The sequence below is a fragment of the Betta splendens genome, chromosome 3 (assembly GCF_900634795.4).
Source record: "Betta splendens chromosome 3, fBetSpl5.4, whole genome shotgun sequence".
NCBI classification, from domain to species: Eukaryota; Metazoa; Chordata; class Actinopteri; order Anabantiformes; family Osphronemidae; genus Betta; species Betta splendens.
In genome coordinates, this window is record NC_040883.2 from 4,136,992 (window position 1) to 4,147,456 (window position 10,465).

Here is a 10,465-nt window from a genome sequence, read left to right on the forward strand (position 1 = left end):
AAAATAAAATGTGTCTTGTGAAGCAAAAATATATTGCTTACAGTATGTGAAGCACCTCTAGGAGACATTTAGTACCAAAATCAATTCGTAATTATCTGATTAATGACCTTTACATAGACATAAGTGTAATGCATTATTATTTTATTCACTGTAATTAAAAGTCTGTTGTTTATTACAAATGTGTGGCTGACACCACTAAAGTATTTGCTTGTTATGATAAATGCAAATGGCTAATATAACCTGATTAGTGACTTTACAATAGTACAAATACTGTAGTGGATCACAGCCAGACATGCTGACGCTAGCACAACTTAAGCTGACGTACATGTGCTGATATCATATTTGTTATAGTGTTTATTTGATCTGCGAAAAGTGCAACAAATGAATTGTAAATAATAATCCATCATGAATAATGGAAACAAAATGGTATAGAGGAACTAGATAATCGTGCTCTTTTAAGTTGTTAAGCTCCAGTTAAAACTTATTCATTCATAATGTTACGTACATGAATGTAAATGGAAAGCGTCCTGTTCCTGATAATCATTAACTTCCTTATCAGTGGTTTTTGCAGCATGATCTAGCTGTTACCTTTAACCATGCTTAGCTTGGCTAGGTTTGAGGACTGATAATAGGACTTGAGTGTGGATAAAGGACTTCTAGACACCACGAAGTAGACTGCTGGACTTCCGCTGTTTGAATAGCGATTACAAAACATACAGTAAGTAGGCGGAAGCTTGATTTGTTACAGATTAGATGGTATGCTGAATACAGTAAACACAGAGTCGTTGAAAAAAGTAAAAAAAAATGTGGTTGGAATAATAGAATAATAGTCACACAAAACAATAAACATAATCAGAAGGGCAACAACTATAGCACATGATCCTATAAACAAAGATGCAGCAACAGGATAATTCATTCATCAATTTTAAATTGTCCAACCTTACTACTGTACAATAAATGTTTTCAAGCCTTGTTAACAGATTTGTATTGATTTCTATGTCAGATGAGGGTGCTGTATGGCTGCAGTGCTTTGCTGCTGCTCGTCATCCTCGCTCCCAGGGTCTGTGAAGCAGGCAAAATCCTGGTCTTTCCTAGTGAAGGGAGCCACTGGGTAAACATGGATATTATCCTTCAAGCTCTGCACTCACAAGGACACAACATCACTATTGTTCGCTCCAGTAAAAGTTGGTACGTCAAGGAAAACTCCTCCTGTTACCATATATATACTGTCCAAGTGGAGAGGAGTTCGTATCAGAAGTTGGCAAACCTCATGACTGAGTTCCTTAAATTTGAAAGGGGGGCTCTTTCATTGGGATTTCTGCAAATGGCTGTAGGAATGATAGGTTCGTTTGTTGACGTTCACAAAATAATAGGTGAATATGCATTAGCAATCCTGGAGGATCAAGAGTTAATTAGAATATTGAAGGACACCAAGTTTGACCTTGTTCTTACTGACCCCTGTTGGGGCACTGGAATCATTTTGGCCAAATATTTGAATCTTCCTTTGGTCTTCAATGTTCGCTGGTTAACACCTATTGAGGGTCACCTCGCAATTGCTCCTTCACCTTTATCATATATTCCTATAACAAGATCTGGCTACACTGATAAAATGACATTTTTTCAGAGAGTTAAAAACATATTTTTTCATCTCATGTCCCAAACACAACGTTACCTAGTGACTAAGCTAGCATATCAGCCAATATGTGACAAATATCTTGGGCCTGGTAATGATTTTAATGACATGGTGCTTGATGCAGATATTTGGCTGATGCGAGCAGACTTTGTGTTTGAGTATCCACGTCCCACCATGCCCAATGTTGTGTACATCGGCGGCTTCCAGTGTAAGCCTCCCAAACCTCTGCCTCAGCCGTTTGACGACTTTGTGCAGAGTTCTGGGGAACATGGAGTCATAATTATGTCTCTGGGAACTTTTGTAAGTGAACTTCCTGCTGACATAACAAAGAAGATCTCTGCTGTTTTTGCTGAACTACCTCAGAAGGTCATCTGGAAACACAAAGGTGCCAAACCAGACAACCTGGGCAACAACACTTTAGTAGTGGACTGGATGCCACAGAATGACCTGCTTGGACATCCAAAGGTTAAACTGTTTGTGGCTCACGGAGGAACAAATGGAGTGCAAGAAGCTATTTACCATGGAGTACCAGTGGTAGGCCTTCCTCTGTTCTTTGACCAGTACGACAACCTGCTGCGACTGAAAGAGAGAGGTGGGGCTAAGCTGCTGACCATTCAAACAGTGGACAAAGATAACAACTTCCTGGAGGCCATACAGGAAGTCTTGAATGAGCCCTCCTACACTCTGAGCATGCAGAGACTCTCCAGGCTGCACAGAGACCAGCCCATGGAGCCGCTGGACAACGCTGTCTTCTGGATAGAACATGTTATGAGACATAAAGGTGCCAATCACCTAAAAGCAGAGTCTTACAGGCTGCCCTGGTATGTCTACCACTCTGTGGATGTAATTGTGTTTGTGGCTGGGGCCGTCCTGCTCTTCTTGTTAACTGTTTTCTTCTCAATTAGGTGTTTATACACTGTGATGTGTAAGCGTAAAGTGAAACGTAATTAAGGCTAAAGTTCAAATGTATACATGCATTTTCTGATGGAACATATTTACACAATACACATAACACTGCATGTACACTTAAAACAAAGCCTAACCTATTAATTATTCAAAGCAGAGCATATTGTAGGTGTTAAAGGATTCAGGTACGAGCTTGTTATGTCTTTTGAAGTGTAACATGTACAATATGCTGAAACTAAAATAAAGTAACTTGTAAAATTGTGCGAGTGGTCGAGACTCCATGTGTGCAGTTAGCTTAATAGAGTAAATATGTCAGTTTCATATTTATAGCTATGCTAATGCTACCGCTTGCTGCTAACAGTAGCTGATTCCAGACTCACAGTTCGAGCTAAAAATAACTCAGGTGCGAAGCAACCGTTGACAATCGTTTTTTAACAAATAAGGCAAACAGGGGATTAACACTATTTTTATCACATTATGATAACTTACATGAACCACGGAGGTTTTAGTGAACTTGGTGAGTAACATTATGACACTACTTTCCCTCCGCATCTGTGTTCTGTATATTCCCGGTGGGACGGTGAAGCAGATAAAATAAATGCGCACGCGCACAAACGCCAGCACGTGCAGTGGTCAGTTTCAGAGACCCGTCACTAAGGTGACATCTGGTCGCACATGCTTTTACTTTGCTGACAAATGTCTCATTGATCTCAAATAACTAAAATGCGTCATTTATAATTATTCATTTGCTTCATTGCAAACAATAGGTACAGTTTATGTATACAGTTCTATTCATTTGCCTTCGCGTTAAATGCACACGGATCAGTTCCTTATTGCCGCACACGCCTGTTCCTGTTGGGAGCATCTGCCGGGTTGGAGCGAACGGGAGGCTTCGGCAGCTCCGCCCCTGTGGATTACGCAAGTCTGGACTCAGGACTTGTTCCCTTTACAAAGCGGTTGTCGAGTGGCCAAACATTTCCTTTGTGATAAAACACCGATCCAGAAACTACAGTAAGTAGACAGCAGGCGACCGGCGCTAGATCCGCTGCTGTGTTTTTAATAGCAGCACATTCGCACAATATAGTGATTTTATAAAAATGGGATTAAGATGCAGACCTGATGAGCAGACGATATGTGCGTTACACACCGTGTTCTCCACCTCAGGGACTACTACTACTGTACTAACGTTATCACTGTCAGTATTACAATAAGATTGCTTGCAATTTATCTGACAAATATGTAAAGCCGTGAGCAACCGAACGCAGGCAGTAAATGCGGCGAGAGTCTAAATATTGTACACCATATAAAATAATGAAGGCAACAGTTTTGATCCCATTATTATTTTGTACTTGACGCCAAAATACGGAAGTATTGAGTTTACGCCGCCACTACGTGGCGCATGCGCTATTTGACTGATAACTTTCAATCTTTAAAACTGCATAATTTTGTTACTCAATTGTCGTTCTTGATAATTAAACTTATTCAAGTACTGCATCATACGATTTACTTATCAAACTGCAGTTATAGATATTTGAAACTAGCTTAGTTGAAAATGTAATTTAAAAAAATTAAAACACTTTAGTTTTAAATTGACCACACATACTACAATTGAAAGTTTTCAAGCCTTGTTAACAGATTTGTATTGATGTCTATGTCAGATGGGGCTGCTGTATGGCTGCAGTGCTTTGCTGCTCCTCGTCATCCTTGCTCCCAGAGCCTATGAAGCAGGCAACATCTTGGTCTTTCCTACTGAAGGGAGCCACTGGGTAAACATGGACATTCTCCTTCAAGCTCTGCACTCACAAGGGCACAACATCACTATTGTTCGCTCCAGTAAAAGTTGGTACGTCGAGGACAACTCCTCCTGTTACCATATATATACTGTCCAAGTGGAGAGGAGTCTAGATCAGAAGTTCCTCTCAAACCTTGTGTTTCAGGCCATTGAATTTGAAAGGGGGGCTCTTCCCTGGAGGCGTTTTCTCCACATGGCTGTAGGAATGATAGGTATGTGTGTTGATGTTCACAAAATGATAGGTGAATATGCATTAGCAATCCTGCAGGATCAAGAGTTGATTAGAGTATTGAAGGACACTAAGTTTGACCTTGTTCTTACTGACCCCTGTTGGGGCACTGGAATCATTTTGGCCAAATATTTGAATCTTCCTTTGGTCTACAATGTTCGCTGGTTAACACCTATTGAGGGTCACCTCGCAATTGCTCCTTCACCTTTATCATATATTCCTATAACTGGATCTGGCTACACTGATAAAATGACTTTTTTTCAGAGAGTTAAAAACATATTTTTTCATCTAATACCTCACACACAAAATTACCTAGTGGCTAAGCTAGCATATCAGCCAATATGTGACAAATATCTTGGGCCTGATAATGACTTTAATGACATGGTGCTTGATGCAGATATTTGGCTGATGCGAGCAGACTTTGTGTTTGAGTATCCACGTCCCACCATGCCCAATGTTGTGTACATCGGCGGCTTCCAGTGTAAGCCTCCCAAACCTCTGCCTCAGCCGTTTGACGACTTTGTGCAGAGTTCTGGGGAACATGGAGTCATAATTATGTCTCTGGGAACTTTTGTAAGTGAACTTCCTGCTGAAATAACAAAGAAGATCGCTGCTGTTTTTGCCGAACTACCTCAGAAGGTCATCTGGAAACACAAAGGTGCCAAACCAGACAACCTGGGCAACAACACTTTAGTAGTGGACTGGATGCCACAGAATGACCTGCTTGGACATCCAAAGGTTAAACTGTTTGTGGCCCATGGAGGAACAAATGGAGTGCAAGAAGCTATTTACCATGGAGTACCAGTGGTAGGCCTTCCTCTGTTCTTTGACCAGTACGACAACCTGCTGCGACTGAAAGAGAGAGGTGGGGCTAAGCTGCTAACCATTCAAACAGTGGACAAAGATAACAACTTCCTGGAGGCCATACAGGAAGTCTTGAATGAGCCCTCCTACACTCTGAGCATGCAGAGACTCTCCAGGCTGCACAGAGACCAGCCCATGGAGCCGCTGGACAACGCTGTCTTCTGGATAGAACACGTTATGAGACATAAAGGTGCCAATCACCTAAAAGCAGAGTCTTACAGGCTGCCCTGGTATGTCTACCACTCTGTGGATGTAATTGTGTTTGTGGCTGGGGCCGTCCTGCTCTTCTTGTTAACCGTTTTCTTCTCAATTAGGTGTTTATACACTGTGATGTGTAAGCGTAAAGTGAAACGTGATTAAGGCATATATATATTAAGTAAATACCTTGAAAAAATATGGCTTTAAATATCCACTTCCAGCTGTGCCCAACCTTGTGTACAGTACATTCCAGTCTTCGACTGGTGATCTTCTACTCTGACTTCTAATACTTCTACTCTGATGACTTGGCTGTTGAGATTGCTTCACCATTAGATCAGAAAGTCATCTGGACATATACGTGAGACAGATCAGTCAGTCTGGGCTTTACTGGTCGACTGGATGCCATAGAATGACCTCATGGGACACCCTAAGATTAAACTGTTTTTAAGTGTTGTGGGACCAAATGGAGTCTTTGAGGCTATAAATCACAAGGTTCTAGTTGTAGGAATCCCTGTTTTTTTGATCAAGCTGACAACCTCTCCACACTAAAAGCTGAGGTGTTGCAGAGGGTAAAAATGTTTCTGAAATGGATAGGAAAACCTTTAAAACTGTCAAACAAAACATCCTCAACCAGCCCTTCTACACTGTGACTAAAAACGAAGGCGTAATGTAGAAAGTGTATATAACTGCAGAGCATTCGTCATTTGCTGTTTTTTCATATCAGTTAAATGTTTTGTCACTGTGCCAAGGACAAAACCCTTTTTCTCAGACGCCCTGTCCTTCATGTTGTACAGACTAATAAAACTGATACCAGTGCCCTCGTCTGGAGAGTTCGTTATCACACACAGATTTGTAACCCTGAACATGTTCTGTTAATGTCAATATATTGTACTACTACAAATGAGATAAAGAACACATCATTATTAAGCAGAAATAAAGTAGTATCAAATGAAATAAACATGTTTAGGCACAAAATAACTAGTACATAACAAATATTGGGTTCATTACTGGAATGTGAAGGTTTAATAGAAGTCCAGTTCATGATTCTATTACAAAACCAAATATTTAAACATTTTTGCTTTTGGTCCTTATATGTACTAAATAAGGTATTCAGCCTATGTTTAATACAATTCACTATGATCCATTACATTTTTAGCTAGTAGTTTACAAACCCATACCTCTACTCTTAATGTTACCAAGAATAATATATTTAAAATGTTCAATTCATACACATCCACATTCAATACAGTCTTAATATGTGTCAGCCCAAAGCAAAGCGTAGGTTTAAGGAGTTTTATATCGCATATCCAGCTTCCCACACAAAGATTGCCATGACGTACCATCCCGCCGTCTATTATAATATAAATGATATATGAAGTCTGGTAAAATGCAACCATGTGTAACTCTATGTACAGTAACAAGAGAACCGATTCATGGCAGCCTGACTAAACTAATTCTTTAAACTGTGAGCGTCTGAGAGCTGATGCTGTGTTTTAATATCCCGGTATTATTGTCTCCAGAGCTGTTGCTGAATGTTTCACATGGATGTTTCTGGAGTCCTGAAGGTACAATTTACCTGTGTGTGTAAAACCATGAAGTGTGTAGTATTCAAGAAGCCACATTAGTGGGTTTGCTTGTTTGCTGATGAACATGACATCCTGTTGTGTCAAACCGTGAGCCGAGCGGCCTGAACAAAGGCAACCTTCTCAGGGTTTCACAGCATGTCTCGACTAAGTCCTCCCACAGGATAAACTTTCACGCTCTGCCCCAATTTTTACCCTTAATGGGCTTAACTGGTACTTTTGCAATGTCGTAAATAGCAAGAAATACAAGTCAGAACCAGATTACTTTCTCTGTGTTGTCAGATCTGCGTTGAACCTCCACGTTGTATAGATGAGCTGGTAAAAGCACAGACTGTGGACGGAGCCCACAGGTGCTGTGACGAGACGCTACAGACAGATTTTTACAGACAGAATTTGTGTAATTCCCCATATTTAAGTTTACCATAGGTTCCTTAGCAACAGAAGCAGGAGCAGTGTAAGGAAACATTGCTTTAAATTTCAAAACCGCACACTTTGTCTTGCATTTGTAGAATTTACTTACTAGAGAAATATTACAAATTCGATTCTAGCAGCTAAGTTACATGAATGTAAGAAATCCCTGAACACTTTTACTTAAATAAATAAATTCATTTATTACAAAATATTTATGAAACAAACATACAGCAATAGACTTTGTTTGTGAATTCGATTTTTGGCTGATTGCAGCCATGATAAAAAAAAGTCCTATGACATCTAGAGTTGTCACACAGGAGCAACCTTTGGATAATTGGTTCAGAATCCTTAGATGAGGATCCAACTCTTTGGTTTTCATGAAGGAAAACAAAAACAAGTAATTTGACACATTTTCAGTTTGGCACACACAACACAAACCATTGTTCTATTCAACTAAAACTTCTCAGATCAATATTAGCTGCCTGGTAGTTTTCACAAGCTGATATAAAATATATAAAAAAAGTTTCCAAACATTGTTGACTAGTTCTTGGGTGGAAGCAGTGCTTCCCACAGTCTTTGGGGGTTGCCTTGCAACTGCTGCCTGCTGAGAAAATGTCTGCATAAATTTGATAAAGACGCGTGAATTATTTACAGTTGCTGGCTGGTACGTTTTGTGGCCTCCTGACGAACTCGGTCTAGCTGTTATTCCCTGTTTCAAGTCTTCGTGGTAAGCTAAGCTAACAGGCTGTAGCTTCACATTTGGACCAGTGGGCAGAAAAAAAACACAAACTCCAGCTTTGCTCATTTCCATATTCACGGCAACCATTTCAGCATCATTTTTCACAATTGTCCACAGGGAGCGTAACAACTCCTCTGTCTGCTCGGGGTATTTACAAAGCGTCCGTGGCGGCAGCAGGCGGCTGAGGTGGGCGGTCAGGTCCTCTCACGACGTCCTGGTCCGCAGAGAGCTCATCCTGAGCACGGTGAGCTCTGCTACGTCTGCATCCTGCATCTCCACCTCCCGTTGGCAGCTTTCTCTGATTACATACACTACGAGACCCACACAGATGAAAATGAGGAGGATTATGCCTATAACCTGGCAAGAGTGAAGACAACACTTTGTTTAGTAAATCTGAGGGATATTGGGGTTATGTGTAATACATGTGCTGCAGACAGTGCCTACTCCTTCCTGTGAACTAAAGAGAAAGTCCCCAACTCACCTGAGAGAAGACGAACAGCTGCTGGGAGCGGAGCATCAGTTCTTGTGGCGTGACAGCGCCCTCACTAATTGGCTCACACCACTTCTGCGGCGCAGCCTTGTCCACTAGGACAAATCTACCCTCCCAGTCTGTCATAGCGCAAGCGAAGTACTGGCCGTCGAGAAACAGCAAAATCAGCCAGACGATCGCGGGAACGAAGCTGGAGAGGGAGACCGTTTTCCTGCACCACATGTCACACCTGCATCCTTGAATGATCAGCATCAAGGTGAAGGCCATCACGGCGGGGATGATGAAGAACGCTGATGAAAACACTCCATTCCACGTAGGGCTGCAAGGACACTCAAACTCCAGCTCCACCAGCTTCTCTAGTCCCATGAGGATGAAGCCAAATGCCACGTTTGACACCAGAGGACTGTTGCTAAGTTCATTTTTCAGCCTGGTAAGCCATTGTTGTCTACTTTCCATACTAGATTGACCGAGAAATGAAGACACCCGTTGCAAAAAGCCCAAAAGAGGGTCCACCGTTGTGAACACATTGGCAACAGCTAAGTGATGCGTAATTAACGCATCCAGGGGTAAGTTTTCCCCTCAGGCAAAATGCCACACGTCCACTCTGATTGGTTTCGAACAAAGGAGGGTGTGCCGTGTGCGCTGACACCTCCCCAGCGGATTGGCCCCGGCCGGGTTTCAGGTGGGGTTACATTTTAAATGTGCTCTCCCATGGACAAAGAGGAGGGAGGGCTGTAAAGTGGAGGGAAGTTTGCTCTGCTGTTGAGCGCAGACTGGCTCAGCATTCAAATAAAAACACAAGCATGGACGCACAGGCATCTATGACAGGGTTAGAGTTTATGTTGCGGGGTCCTGATCCATGCAAATGTTCAATATGGGTAAAGAAAATCAGAAAAAATAACAAGCAACATGTGACATACTTGTCATATTACCTTTATAAATGTATTATGATTGTATGCGTTAAATGCATTAATTTAGAAATATTCGGTTAATAATTTCAGTTAAAAATAAGATGCACGCCGACTCTCGCCACTTTACGGCATCTGGCCGCGTGGTGGCGTCAGCGTCACAGTGCGGATTAGGGACCGAGGGGATCAGAGGAGGCCATGTTGAACTTTCAAGGGGACGTGGTGCACACAGTTTGAGAACAGCCAGGCCACTGATGTGATGATATAATTTCATATGACCTCAGTGAGCTCAAGAGCGTCGCATTATTCCCCCAACATTAAGAGCCGCCGGCGAGTATTCAGCCACCGTGGACCGCGACGTGACGCTACGACGTCTGGATTGATTTCAGTTCGTCGATAACCTTGAAAGTTGTTAAATGCGAATGCTTGGAATATTCACGAGCTACGTTAATTTAGAGAGTGGTGTCAAACACAGGTCTCTGAACGAACAACCCTGCGGGTCACTGCTGCGTCTTTGTGCCGTGAATCGTGTTCTGTGCGCAGCCGCTATGTCATTAAAATACGGAGGCTTATTCTCTGACACAGAAGTTACACCTACGTGAACAGAAGCGCCCGAGTTCACACACACGGCGTTAATTACTGTGTAAGTGTGCGTGTGTGTGTGTGTGTGTCTATCCGCGGTCACGCGCGCTCCGGGCACGCGCAGTTCGTC

The 10,465-nt window shown here is 42.1% G+C and overlaps 3 protein-coding genes across 8 annotated transcripts; 2 read left to right on the forward strand and 1 right to left on the reverse strand.

The window, feature by feature from the left end:
- The first annotated feature begins 481 nt into the window (after positions 1-481).
- On the forward strand, positions 482-2,591 carry LOC114852095 (UDP-glucuronosyltransferase 2C1-like). The gene is made up of 2 exons (XM_029144191.3): positions 482-718; positions 1,004-2,591. The coding sequence occupies exon 2, from the start codon at positions 1,004-1,006 to the stop codon at positions 2,582-2,584; it is 1,581 nt and encodes a 526-aa protein (XP_029000024.1). The 5' UTR covers positions 482-718; the 3' UTR covers positions 2,585-2,591.
- A 323-nt stretch (positions 2,592-2,914) lies between these two features.
- On the forward strand, positions 2,915-6,438 carry LOC114852093 (UDP-glucuronosyltransferase 2B13-like). 5 transcript variants are annotated; one of them, XM_029144189.3, is made up of 3 exons: positions 3,174-3,550; positions 4,198-4,543; positions 4,958-6,438. In XM_029144189.3, the coding sequence occupies exons 2-3, from the start codon at positions 4,198-4,200 to the stop codon at positions 5,782-5,784; spliced, it is 1,173 nt and encodes a 390-aa protein (XP_029000022.1). In that variant the 5' UTR covers positions 3,174-3,550; the 3' UTR covers positions 5,785-6,438. The 5 variants fall into 5 exon arrangements, with proteins under 5 accessions (XP_040925966.1, XP_029000022.1, XP_029000020.1 ...); XM_029144190.2 differs by lacking the exon at positions 3,174-3,550 and having other exon boundaries at positions 4,242-4,382; positions 4,477-4,543; XM_041070032.2 differs by lacking the exon at positions 3,174-3,550 and adding an exon at positions 2,915-3,056 and having other exon boundaries at positions 4,198-6,438.
- Positions 6,439-6,630: 192 nt separating this feature from the next.
- Positions 6,631-10,297, reverse strand: LOC114852836 (calcium homeostasis modulator protein 6). Of its 2 annotated transcripts, none has more exons than XM_029145511.3 (2): positions 8,837-10,297; positions 6,631-8,666 (listed from the first exon to the last, which is right to left on the reverse strand). In XM_029145511.3, exons 1-2 carry the CDS (start codon positions 9,299-9,301, stop codon positions 8,658-8,660), a joined length of 474 nt encoding a protein of 157 aa, XP_029001344.1. In that variant the 5' UTR covers positions 9,302-10,297; the 3' UTR covers positions 6,631-8,657. The 2 variants fall into 2 exon arrangements, with proteins under 2 accessions (XP_029001344.1, XP_029001343.1); XM_029145510.3 differs by having other exon boundaries at positions 6,631-8,712.
- Positions 10,298-10,465: the final 168 nt, after the last annotated feature.